Here is a 12,774-nt window from a genome sequence, read left to right as displayed (position 1 = left end):
AACCAAACAAGTAATAAATATTATTTAGCAACTTTTTTCTTTTTTCTTTTTTTTTTTTTACAAAAATAAACAGATGATAAAATCTCTGCAAGGGGCAGCGATAAGAAAAGTTGTTATTTCAGAAACAAGCCCAAGTTCTCAGTATTGCAACACGGACAGTGTGAAAGTTCCTACACAGAAAGAGCATTAAAGAGTTCAAACTTTGTTAAAGGTGGCAGGAACGAATAAAAAACCAAAAACAACCAAAACCTTGTTATACGCTTAAAAAAAAAAAAAAACAAACCAAAACCCAACAAACCCCAAGAACCCCAACCAAGGCAATCAAGGCAAACCGACCCCTTATTCACTCATGAGGCTTACACAGGACAAGTGCACGGACGGAAAGCTCAGGCAGAGCGGACTCGCGTCGTTATCGTTGAACGGTGTATTTACAAATCCCGAACCAGAAAGACAACGGAAAAAACGGCGGGCGAGGGAGCGGGGGAAGGGGGGAAGAGACCGACTTTCCCGGCTACACGTCCACCCGGAGCCCCGCCGCTCCCCGCCAGTGCCGGGAGTCCCCGGAGCGGCGGCCGGGCGCTGCGGGGATGGGCTTTCCGGGGCGGCATGTGACCCAGAAACGGCTCCGCAGGCTCTACGCGTAGAAGCGAAACCGGGGGGGAGGTGGGGGGGGAGGTGGGGCGGGAACAAACAAACAAACAGGCGAGCAAACGAGCAAAAGCCCCTCTGCAGTTTTGGTTCCTCCGTTTGCGACGAGCCGAGGACTCTTTTCCCCTCCTGGCGAAGTTACCGCCCGCAGCGCGAAGTTAAGACTACAGAAGATGCGCGGGCGTCTGCTTGTGTCGGGGCGGTTTTCCCCGCCGTTCGGGGAGCAGGGCAGACCCCGGGCCGGGCTCCATCCCCTCCCGCCGCCCCTCCGACGGCCCCGGGAGCGGGGGGGGGGACCCGCTGCCGCCGGGGGGCCGCGTTTGTAGGTCCTGGAGGTGCCGGGGCGGCGCGGGGCGCGGCGGGGCGGCCCCGCCGAGGGGCTCATTTGGTGTCGGTGGCCAGTCTGGGGAGGCTGGCGGTGCCCATGCCGGAGACGTGGTGGTGCGGCGGGGCCGACACCTGGCACATGCTGCAGGGGCAGGGCATCCCCCCCCAGTGCTGGAAGCCGCTGCCCAGCGGGGCGGCGGCGGCGGCGGCGGCCGAGGGCGACTTGAGGAGCCCGTGGGGGGGCCGGATGGAGCTGACGGCCGAGAGGCCGGAGCCGGGCAGGGAGGCGCTGGAGACGGCGGCGGGGGGCAGGATGGGGTGGTGGACGGGGTGCGAGGCGGGGTGGCCCGGGTGGCCGGGCAGCGGGGCGGAGTGGGCGCCCATGCCGCCGGGGCAGGCGGCGGGGTGGAAGCCGGCGTGGTGCCCGCCGTAGATCTCGCTGACCAGGCGCTTCATCTCCTCCAGGGAGTTGGTGAGCATGAGGATGTAGTTGCGCGCCAGGAGGAGCGTGGCGATCTTGGAGAGCTTGCGCACCGACGGGCCGTGGGCGTAGGGCATCACCTCCCGCAGCCCGTCCATGGCGATGTTCAGGTCGTGCATCCGCTTGCGCTCCCGGCTGTTGATCTTCAGCCGCAGCTGCTGCAGCTCCGGCTCCGTCATCTGCTTCTTGTCCTTCTTGGAGGAGGAGGAGGAGGACGAGGAGGAGGAGGACGACGAGGACTTGAAGCCCAGCTTGTCCACCACCACCACCCCCGCAGCGCTCATGGCGCTGCGCAGCTCGGCGCTCAGCTCCGGCGGGGAGTCGCTCTGCGTGGAGCTGGACACGGTGCCGCCCGTGAAGCCCCCGCCGCTGCCTTTATTCCTGGCCGTGAGGAAGAGGTCATCGGGCTCCGGGGAGGACGGGCGGCTGGAGACCAGGCTGGCGTCCGAGTCCATGGCCCGGCGGGCGGGACGGCGGCGCGCACCGGGCTGCCTGCGGGGAGGGAGAGAGCCCGCAGGCGGCCCCGGGTCAGCGCCCGCGGAAACTTGGCGGGCCCCGCCGCCGCCGCCCGCCCGCCCGCCCGCCAGGTCGGCGAGCCGCTCCGCCGCCGCTCCGCGGGGCCGCCCTCGGGGGGCGCCTGCCCTCCCCTCCCGTCCCTCCCTCCCTCCCTCCCTCCCTCCGCGCCTCTCCGCCGGGCCGGGGGCTCGGGGGGTGCCGCGCCGGGGTGCGCGGGCGCGGGGGGCACTTACCGTGCGCGGGGCGGCCGTGGGGAGCGGCGCGCCGTGACGGGCGAGCACGGCAGCAGCGCGCACCTTGCGGCGGCGGCGGCGGCGGCTTTATAGCCGCGCCGGGGAGGAACGATGTCACCGGGCGGGAGGGGGGCTGCGCCAATCGGCGGCGGCTGCGGGGGGGGCGGCCGGGGGGCGGCTGATGTCACCGGGGCCGGTCCGGCTCGATGGGGCGGGCGGGGGGGCGGCGGCCGGCAGCGGCGCGGGGAGCCCGGCGGGGGGGCGCGGTGGGGGGGAGGGACTTTTGTCAAATCCATAATAAACTGCAACAATGACAGCGCCGGGAACAGCTGTTGGGGGGGCGGGACGGGACGGGGACGGGGACGGGACCGAACAGCCCCTGGCCCCGCCGCCGCAATGCCCTCGGGGAGGCCGCGCTGCCCGGCTCCCGCCGGGACGCCGGTGTTTCCCCGTGCCCCGTCCCGTCCCGCCCCGCCGGGAAGCGCTCGGCCCCGGCCCCGCCACACGCACCGGGCAGCCGGCGCGCTTCCCTCGGCGGGTGCCCCCTCCTGCCCCCAGCCCGGTCCTTATCCCCCCCGTTAAGTGCCGCAAAGGGAGGCGGAGGGGGAGAAAAAAGTGATTTCGGCCACCCCGTTCCCCACGGGCGGATTTCCCCGCGGAGGCCGCCGGGCGGTGCCGGGCAGCGCCGGCCCCAGCGGGACCCCCGGCTCCGACCCCGCAGCGACCGGGAGAAGAAGCCGGAGCGGCCACCAGAACCTACCCCCAAACAACCCTCCAGCAAGACCGGAGCAGGGGAGGGGAGAGAAAGAAAGAAAGAAAGAAGACAGTAACAAAAAAAGACATTAACAAAAAAGTGACTTTCGGAAATGCCTCCCGCCTCTCTCCGCGCCTCGCCCGGCTCCCGGCGAGCCCCTTCGCCCCGGCAGCTCCGTGCAACAGGGCCGGGGCTTCCTCCCACCGGGGTAAATCCCCCCCGGCTCCCCCCGCCCCGGCCCCTTTGCCTTTGTTGTATTATTTTTACACCCGTGTGTTTCCCAGCTGGCCCGGCAAGCCTCAACCATCCGTTAAATATGTATTTAAAACGTTAAGAAGTGAAGCGTGGAAATGTGTTTCCCAACGGTTGCGGGGATGATCCGTAACAGGTCAATTAGGAAAATCTGTCCCAGCGACGGCCGGGCCCGCCGCCGCCCGCCGCCCGGCGTGTGTCCCGCTGCCGCCCGGGCGGCCCCCGGCCTGGCCACCCGGGACGTGCCCCGGGCTCCCCCCGGCCGGCCGGGCGGAGGGGCCGCCCCGGCCCCCGGTTCCCGCACCTGCTTGCGGGGCTGCGGAGCCCGGCCGGGGAGAGGCGGGGGGGCGCATCCCCCCCGGGGGATGGGGGGTAAGGCGGGGGGGAGCTGGGGCTGAGCCCTGGAGGTGAGCAGCGGGACGGGACACGGACACACACACACACACGCACGTCTGTGCAAACTTTGCATTTATTTCATGGTCGGGAAGCGGTGAGGCGGCAGCGGGAAGCCTGCCTCTGCCTTTTGACTGATGGCTCTATGCGGCGCATTGTTGGAGCCGCATAAAACAGGGCAACGACGAGCACAACTAATTAAGCCCCGACGCCTTTCCCGGCCGCCGGCTCCTGGCAGGGCTCGGCCCGCGGAGAGGCAACGGGCCCCGGCCAGGCCAGGCGGGGCGGCGGGCGGGGGGCGGCCGCCCCCGGGGCCGCCGTGCTGGGGCGAAAACGAGGAAAACGCCGGCATCGCTCGTCTGCCTTCCGCCTCCCAGGGCTCGGTAATTTTCCTTCCTAAAAGGCTGGGACCTTTCCTTCTTAAAAGGTCGGTCCCGCCGCCCCTCCGCACCCCAAACGGATGGGGGGTCCCGTCCTCCCCGTCGGGTTTGCGGCAGCCGCCGCCGCGCCGCGGCCGCGGGCTCAGCCCCGGGGACAAGGTTTCACCAGCCACTTCATCAGCCCGGCGGCGGGCCGGGCCCCCAAGCCCCAGCGGCCGTGCCGGCCCGCCGCCCGCTCCGCAGTCCTGGGGGGTCCCGCTCGGCCGGGAGGGGCGGGCAGGAGCCCCCGAGGCGCCGGGAGCCCGGTCGGGGGCTGGGGCAGAGGTGGGGGTTACCTGCCGGGAGGGACGGCGGGGGAAAAGCGGCGGAGAGCCGCCAGCCCCTGCCCCGGAGGAGCGGGCACGGGCAGCGGGTGGGGGCACGGCGGCGGCTGCCGGGGCTCCGGGACCGGGCTGCCCCCTGGGGAGGCAGTTCTCGCAGCACCCTGGGGGTCCCGGGGAGGGAGAAGTGGGCAGCGGACTCCTCCTTTTTCCTTTTCCTCCTTTCCCTTTCCCTTTTTCCCTTTTCCTTTTTCTTTTCCCTTTCCCTTTCCCTTTTTCCTTTTCCTTTTCCTTTTCCTTTTTCCCTTTTCCTTTTTTCCTTTTCCCTTTCCCTTTCCTTTTTTCCTTTTCCTTTTTTCCTTTTCTTTTTGTCCCTTTCCTTTTCCTTTTTTCCTTTTTCCTTGTCCTTTTCCTTGTCCTTTTCCTGTTTCTTTGTCCTTTTTCCTTTTTTCATTTTCCCTTTTCCTTTTTCATGTCCTTTTTCCTTTTTCCTTTTTCCTTTTCCCTTTTCCTTTTTTCCCTTTTTCCTTTCTTCCTTTTTTTCCTCTTTCCGTTTCCCTTTCTTCCCCCTTTTTTCCTTTTTTCCTTTTCCTCTTCCTTTTTTCCTTTTCCTTTTTTCCCTCCCCCCCCAAGGGAGGAAACCCCGCGCCGCCGCAAGGAGAAGCCGGGGTCTCTGTCCCTAACGGGGCGGGCGATGCCTTTGATGATCACGGTCCGTCTGTCTGGACGTGAACCCTGTCCCGCCTGCCGCCCGCGGGGCTCCTTGCGCAGGGGAGCGGGAGCGGGCGCGGGCGCGGGTGCGGGGCCGGGCAGCGAGGCGGTGCTTCTCCGCCGACCTCGTCGGAAGGACGGGGGGAGTGCGAGGAGGAAGGGGGGGTGATCTCTGCCGTGAGATGTCAAATTAAGTGTCACACGTTCCCCCGCCTCGATTCAATAAGGCTGGATCTTGCAAACTGCCTCTCGTCGGCACGTCCCGGGAAGGCGGCCACGGAGGGCTCCCAGAGGAGCCCTTCACCCCAACTTGCTTTTGACACTAAAATGTGGAGCAGAGCCTATTTTCTTACCTATGAATATGTATTTAAAAAAAAAAAAAATCTCGACTGTAGGCAACTAAGGCATGAATGAAGGCAATCAGGGAACATGATGAAGTGATAACTTAATGAAAACCAGACTGTTGCTTTCATGTTGAAAATCACTCGGAATGTCATTAGGTTATTGTTTGGGATTGTTATTGCCTATATTCCCTCAAGGCCTACGGCCCCGGGTCCTTCCCTCGCGGATACCGCACAGCTACGCTGAAAGTGCCCCTGCCCGGCTGTAAGGAAGCGGAGGCATCCGAAGGACGAAGAGCCTGTGTGTGACCGTGGCTCCTTGAGGACTGGCAGCTGAAAACAGTTTTAATGATGCCTCGGAAACTGTAAGGCCTGATCCCCAGCGCTGTCTGCCTCCCATCTGTTAGCAGGGCTGTGGGCTCGAAATTGGCTTTGCCGCTCTGGAGGCTTTTAAACTTTTCAGTTGAGAGTGTGGGCTTCAGGGAGCCTGCTGGGGTCACAGTTGCCCCCCCCCATGAACATGGCAGGACCACAAATCCCAGCACCTGACACTGAGGACATGAGGATGTGGGGGTTGCCTGTGAGCTCCCTGCTCACTGCTTAAGGGTATGAGGGGAGTCTCAGGGCAGGGAATAACTTCTCAAAGATGTAGGTTTGGCCCTTTTTTCCCTTTTTCTTTCTTTTTTTTCCTTTTCTTTCTGGGTGTATCTGAATCAGATACAAATGTATTTTCTGCTGTTGTTCTGGACTTGCAAGTGAAGTCCAGCCTGCGGGTTTTGATGCCATTCTACCTGCCCAACTAACATATCTGACACCTGTGATCTCCAAGAAAGGGACCCCAGTTCATTGAGCCAGACAGTCATTTTTATTCTGGTGGGATTCTTCTTTTTTTTTTTTTCAGTGCTAGATTTATTTTTGTTAACACTTGTTCGATTGAAATGTTGGAGACACATGCTCTCTGCCAAAAACTCAGCATGTCTTCCCATTCAATCAGAGACTGGAAAAGCTTCCAATCTTCACAGGAGTCACCCAGAGGGAAGTCTCAGAAATACCAGAGCTGATGTTTGTGATATTTGCGGGATTAAAAATATGCAGGAAATAGGCCATCTCCTGTTCTCATCTAGCAGAAAACCCCCTCTTTATTTACAAACTTTTGTCACTTATGAGCCTGCTGTCATCTACAACAAAATAATTAGATTGCTATTTAAAACCCAGGCTAGATTCTGTGCCTTACATCTTCCAGGCTCAGCCATCCCTCCTCGCAAGCACAGCCATTTACTCCAACAGGACCAGTCTCACACCCGTGAGATTAATGGGGACTGACTTTCTCTGACCTTAAGATGCTACCAAAATCACCGCATCCAGACTCCTTTTAACTCTTCAGTGCAGGTGTAAGACATATAAGCTTTCTGACCATCGTTTGTTGTGTTTAATGCAAGACGCTGTATTTTTTACAAGATACGGTATGGTTTCATTTAATACATTGCTGGAGGAAAAACTTTAAGGATGCAACAGATAACTCCATACCACCATTTCATTGCCTCAACAAAAGGCAATTCCTAAAGCTTATAAAACAGTATGATAGCTATTTCGTTTTAACAGCTGCTACGTGTTACCAACAATTTCACTTCTCATTGACAATACCATCTCCTACGGGCAAATGAGCAGAAAGAGGCTGGAACACCAAGAAAGCGCAGTGCTGGCAGGCCCGGGTGCTGCCCTGCTGGCACCTCCTGTCCTGGGCATCCCGGGCAGGCATCCATTGACCACCACGTTGTAAAGTGTTCAAGCTCTTCTCAGGATCGGTTTCCTGCTGAGGCTTCTTTTTCAGTGCTAAGTAGAGAAATACCTGTGAGGCACTGTTTCTGTGTGGCTGTTGAAGTATTTCTAGTCTGCAGAGGAGTGGGACCTCTGCAGAAATGTCATGTTGCTAAGCAGAGGTGCGCTGTGCATCATGCCCTTCCCCAGACCCAGAGACGGGAGGTGAAAACCTGCCAGCCTCGGCTGTTGTTTAGTCCAGGTACTGCTCTGTTACAGAGGAGATACAATGCTGGTGAAAAATGATGTGTTTAACTTTCCCCGGGCTTGACGCTGTCCATAATGCGCAAATCCTCCCCGCATGAGCTGCTGTAGCGGGGAAGGAGCAGTGGGAACACCAGAGAGAAACAAATCAATGCAACCGCTAAGACTGGCTTTTAGACGGACAGAGGCAAGGAAACGGAGCTGGAGAGGGAATTACAGATCTATGCTGTGATTTGCCCAGCCACACGCAGTTTTCTGTCCCACAGGTCTGAACCAGGGAGCCCCTTGAGCTGGGGGTTTTGCACTGCACCGACCAACCTGGACACCAATGGGATTAGAAAACCACCCGCGTGTTCAATCCAGTGAGCTGGTCTGAAGGCAGTTCAGTCCGAACTGCCTTCAGCCCCTGGTCCCAGCAGCAGGCCCTGAGGGTGGAAAAGAAATACGTGTGTTATATAGATGGAGGGGCAAAGAAAGCCCCAGAACAACTGAGTTGTATCTCCTCTGCAAAAAATAGAGTGTCCTTGTCAGGACTGAATTTAGTCTAGAAAATCACATTTTACTCTCATTTTTTTCAGGAAATTCTCATATAATACAGCATGGACTTTTAGTTCTCATTTTGAATTATCTGGGCAGCATTTTTGTAATTTTTTTTCACATTTCGCCGTTTTTCTCTATGTGGCACTCTTATACTACCCTTCATCTCATTTCCACTTTCCATGTCTGTATTTTGACTGAGAGCTCCTTAGAAATGAGAGAGTTCTGGCGTAGTTTTAGTGACGAGCAGAACATGAAAACGTGGGTATGTTTTGCTTCCCATGTGAACACTCACTGGAAACAAAATTTTCCTCAGGTGATTCCTTTGTCCTCTCCCTACCCTGTGCTCAGGAGAAAAATGCTTTAAAAATCCTGATGCTAATAGGTTGTTGCATCTGTCTGACCGAGCCCCACGGGTTTTGTTGCTGTGTGCTAGTCATGGAAATGTTCCCTCATCCAAAGGTGTTGGTGCCCTTCAGAATGGGTTTCATATGGTGGCAACGACGGTCGGGCTCATGCCGAACCACTCGCTGGCCGTGGGCATTTCACTGCCAGCGTTACGGGATGCCCTTGACCGTTGGGATGGAGAAGTTCTTAGCCGATCTGTTCTTTAATGTGGAAAAAAAAAAGATTTAAAAAGGCTGGGTAGCAAAAGTCTATACTAGAAATTTGGTGAGATTTCTCCTTAATTAGTTGAGAGTTTTGGGGGGCTGTCGCCTTCCCGTGTCGTACCGGGACTTGCATTAATGGAGTAACAGCTGAACTAAGTGTTCGGAATGAACATATCAAAGCCCCGAGTCTGTACGACACCATCTCTTGTCGCCCATGATGTCAAAGGTTGCGGCGAACGTCTCCCTCGCTTTCTGGGTGGCATTGTTCGGGAGAGTGGCCCCAGCAGATGGCCCGAAAACCGCACCTCGGCCAAGCAAAGAGGGACCACATGTGACGAACCATAGATGTCTCATTAGCAAACAGGGGGAAAAAAAGCAAGGATGAGAAAAAAAGATAAAAAGAATACACAAAGACATTTACATATTTACATTGTTTCTCCCTCATTTCCAATTCTCCTTTAGCTGAAGTGTCAGTGGGCTCGCTTTTCTCCTTCTGTTTGTATGTTTACTTGTGCTAAATAGATTATGATAATCAGGCACATAAATGCATGCAACTGTTATTATGGCATTTTAATCACAGAGTTTTTCACTGGAAGCCTTCATTAGAATTCTCATAATCTCACTTGTTAGTGTAACAAACAGTAATAAATGCCAAGGAACTGGGATTAAGTCAGAGACATTCAGACATTAAAGGAGGAATATGGAAATGTTGTCAAATCTCCGCATTATTTATTGAAATGTCACATAAACAGTTCAGGACTTTAAATATCTTACTCATTAGAAGGAGAGGGTGCGCGGCCACCTGAAGATAGCAATTATATTTTTTTAGGGAGTGCTGGAACCATATGTCTCTCATCGACTCTTCCCAACTTTGCTGGGCTACCCAGGCACTTTCTAGCCATTTGCTTGTATTTATAAATTCCATCCCTGACATGCTTAGCTGGGGAGGGGGGGGTGCGCTCCCAGACGGTCGGACACAACATGGGAAGGTGACGCGCTGGCTTTTATGCGGCCCTTCTGTTATCTTTGCAGAGTGACGCCCGCCATACCCGCTAGCACCGGGGGTCCCAGCTCCAGAAGCTGACCACGGAGCCGAAGGTCTCCCGACACCATCTGAGGAGGCCTCCTGACACCTCCTGCCAACTATCCCTTGGCAAAAGGAGGGAAGCCTGCAGTGATGTGCTAGGGTAGCCCAGGAATTTACCCCACCGCTGTTCCCATGGGCTTGCTTCGGGGGCGCAGCTGAGGGAGCAAGATGGGAATTTGCCACTGATTTTTCAGACCATAAAAAACGCAGCGCATCCCTTGAAGTTCCGGGGAAATGTGCGCTGCTCAGGCTGGGAGCGGGGCTGCACGCACACCCGGCCCATGCCTTCCTTGACAGGCGATGCTCGCCTCCCCTCCGTGCATTAACCCGCTGCTGCGGGGAAGGGATGCTGCTCATGGCAGAAGAAACAGAAAATAGCTGCTCTTTTCATGCAACTCAGCCAACATGTTTTATACCGCGCAGGCGAGGCCTCCTCCCACTGATGAATATGCAGCCGTGCTTCCCCCCTCCCCGCGGGAGCGGCTGCGGAGGTGGGCTGCAGGGCCTGGCCCCCTGCCACCGCCGGCGCCTATGTAAAACACTTGAGCAGCAGAGTTATTCACAGTGTCTTTCCCCCCCCCGCTCCCCGTTTTCCTTTTGTATTTTTCCCTTTTAAGAACAAGAAGGAAAACTGAATGTGAAAGACAACCACGGTCATATTGGGTTTCCCACCGTTCAGTTTATGGTGGGGCATCCCTTCTGGCCGTCTAAGATGTCCTCTCCCAGGTGTGGGCGAGATGCTGAAGCAGGTGAACGGCTTTAGTTTTGCATGTGCTATTTTTCTGCGTTCAACCAGGCAGCAGTAATAAGTTTTGTAGGAAGAGACAAAAATCTCACCATGGCAAAACTCTTGTTGGCCCCAAAGGAGTGAGGACCCCAAGTCTTGTGGGGACCACAGAGGGATTAGTTGAATCTATACTGGCAGCGAAGTTTGATTCCTCTTTCCAGAAAAAAGACCCATTTTACAGGAGGCAGTGTGTGCACGCTATGTCAGATAAAGTTCTGAATCAGCATCCTGTGTGAGCACGGCAGAGAGGGAGCTGTCGTTCATCTGCCCGAGAAAGACAAAATCTGTATAACACCAGGAAAGAAAAAAAAAATTAACTGCTGTGCAAATGCTGTTATCACCCAGGATTTTTAATACTGACTCAAATGCAAAAGACAGATGGGGGTTATCTAAAAGTACAAGTTTTGATGCTTTCAATCTGAACTTTCTGTGGTCTCTCCCTCCCTCCCCTCCTAAAATACAAACCATCCAGAAGGGTTTTATGTTCACAGAAGCCGATGCGCCTGAGAGACCACTTCATTCCAAACTCCCCCCTTGAAACTTGGAGGAAATATTTTTGCAGACTCACGTGTGATAGCATTTTACAGAACTTGGTAGCCCTCTCACCCCATGCTATGCGTGAAGACCCCCTCTCCGCTTACAAGATCAGCCCTCTCGTTTTGATGCCTGCCACACCGTTTGTGCAAACTTGGTTGTTTCTGTGCTATAGTTGCCCCTCTCTTTCGCATCTGAATTGCTTAAAAGATCCTCCATAGACAGTCCCTCCCCAGGCTGTTGAGCTATAGAAAGATGTTCTTCAGTTGGCAGGGGTTTTATGTATTTGCTGGAAGGGGGAAAAAAAAAAAAACAAAGAGGAGAGATTCCTTGCTTTCGGTAACACGCTGGCAGGAGTTTTGATCTTTCGTATAACATGCTGAATTTATTACCTTGGGTTCTTCACACTGTTTCTCCCTCCGCCGAGTCCGGGTGGGGAGCTGTGCTTGCCTGGCCGGAGGAGCGACCCTGACCCACTCTCACGTGCACCTGGGCTCACTTTATCAAGGGGCAGCGATTTAAAGCACATGTACCTTTGGAACCCCTTGAAGAAAATGTTTGCAAGTGAAAATGTAAATGCCTTAAATAACATTGCTTGTTTTAACAGTTCCACATGAAGCCTCCCCCTGTCAATCCACCAACGATGCGAGTGAGGTCCTGGTGTGCTTTGCCTGAGCCGTACATCCTCCAAAGCCGCCTCGGAGGGTAAGGCTCTTGGAGGAGCTGGAAGGGTTTCGTTGCTAAAACCCCAGAGTGCCTGAGGCTCTGTCATTCACGGCCGCCTCTCGTTTTAGCTGCCGAGGCGTCCGGCACGGAGGTGCGAGGTGGGGCCGGGGCAGGGCAACCGGGAGGGCTCAGGAAGGAGCCTGACCTACAGGCAATGGGGAGGCTCAGGTCAAGTGACTTGTGAGGGACAAGTTTGGGAAGGACCGGGAGCATTTAGTGAGAGAGGGCAGAAATGCAAGCTCTTGGGAGAGGGAAGGGGATGGGGGAAGGAGCAGAGGACGAGGTGTGTTTCCAAGGATGGGGAGTGGAGGAAAGGAGTGAAGCGATGCAGCGTGAGGAGCGAGCATCTCAAGGGGCAAGGAGGAGGCGCGAGGGTGTTGGTGTGAAAGAAAGGGCAAAGTAGGAGAAAAACTGTTGAGCATAGCTTGGGGTTTTTCCGGAAAATGCGAAACAAGGAGAAAAGTTGTTGCCTAAAAAGGGAGAAAATTCACAATGACCGTGTAAGCTGTTCTCCAGGCTTTAGAAAGGTCCTTATATTCAGAGCATGGATTTAAACCTTGCTTAGCTGTTTACAATGCAAACAAAAATTAACCTGAAGAAAGATCTCCATGTATTTTGACTGGGCAGGTTGTCGTGGTTTAACCCCAGCCAGCAACTAAGCACCACGCAGCCGCTCGCTCACTCACCTCAGCGGGATGGGGGAGAGAATCGGAAGGGTAAAAGTGAGAAAACTCGTAGGTTGAGATAAAGACAGTTTAGTAGGGAAAGCAAAAGCCGCGCACACAAGCAAAAGCCGCGCACACAAGCAAAGCAAAACAAGGAATTCAGTCACTACTTCCCATGGGCAGGCAGGTGTTCAGCCATCTCCAGGACAGCAGGGCTCCATCTCGCGTAATGGTTACTTGGGAAGACAAATGCCATCACTCCGAATGTCCCTCCCTCCCTTCTTCTTCCCCAGCTTTATATACAGAGCATGATGTTGTATGGTATGGAATAGCCCTTGGGTCAGTTGGGGTCAGCTGTCCCAGCTGTGCCCCCTCCCATTTTCTTGTATGCCCGGCAGAGCATGGGGAGCTGAAAAGTCCTTGACCAGTGTAAACACCACTTAGCAACA

The 12,774-nt window shown here is 55.9% G+C and overlaps 1 protein-coding gene across 1 annotated transcript; it reads right to left on the bottom strand.

The window, feature by feature from the left end:
• Nucleotides 1–1,029: 1,029 nt before the first annotated feature.
• Nucleotides 1,030–1,911, bottom strand: OLIG2 (oligodendrocyte transcription factor 2). Its single transcript, XM_075491854.1, has one exon. It carries the CDS (start codon nt 1,909–1,911, stop codon nt 1,030–1,032), a length of 882 nt encoding a protein of 293 aa, XP_075347969.1.
• Between the last annotated feature and the right edge of the window lie 10,863 nt (nt 1,912–12,774).

Source organism: Mycteria americana, chromosome 1, assembly GCF_035582795.1.
Source record: "Mycteria americana isolate JAX WOST 10 ecotype Jacksonville Zoo and Gardens chromosome 1, USCA_MyAme_1.0, whole genome shotgun sequence".
In the NCBI taxonomy this organism is placed as follows: Eukaryota; Metazoa; Chordata; class Aves; order Ciconiiformes; family Ciconiidae; genus Mycteria; species Mycteria americana.
Note: the sequence above shows the minus strand (reverse complement) of the source record. Positions and strands in the feature narration are given on the sequence as shown.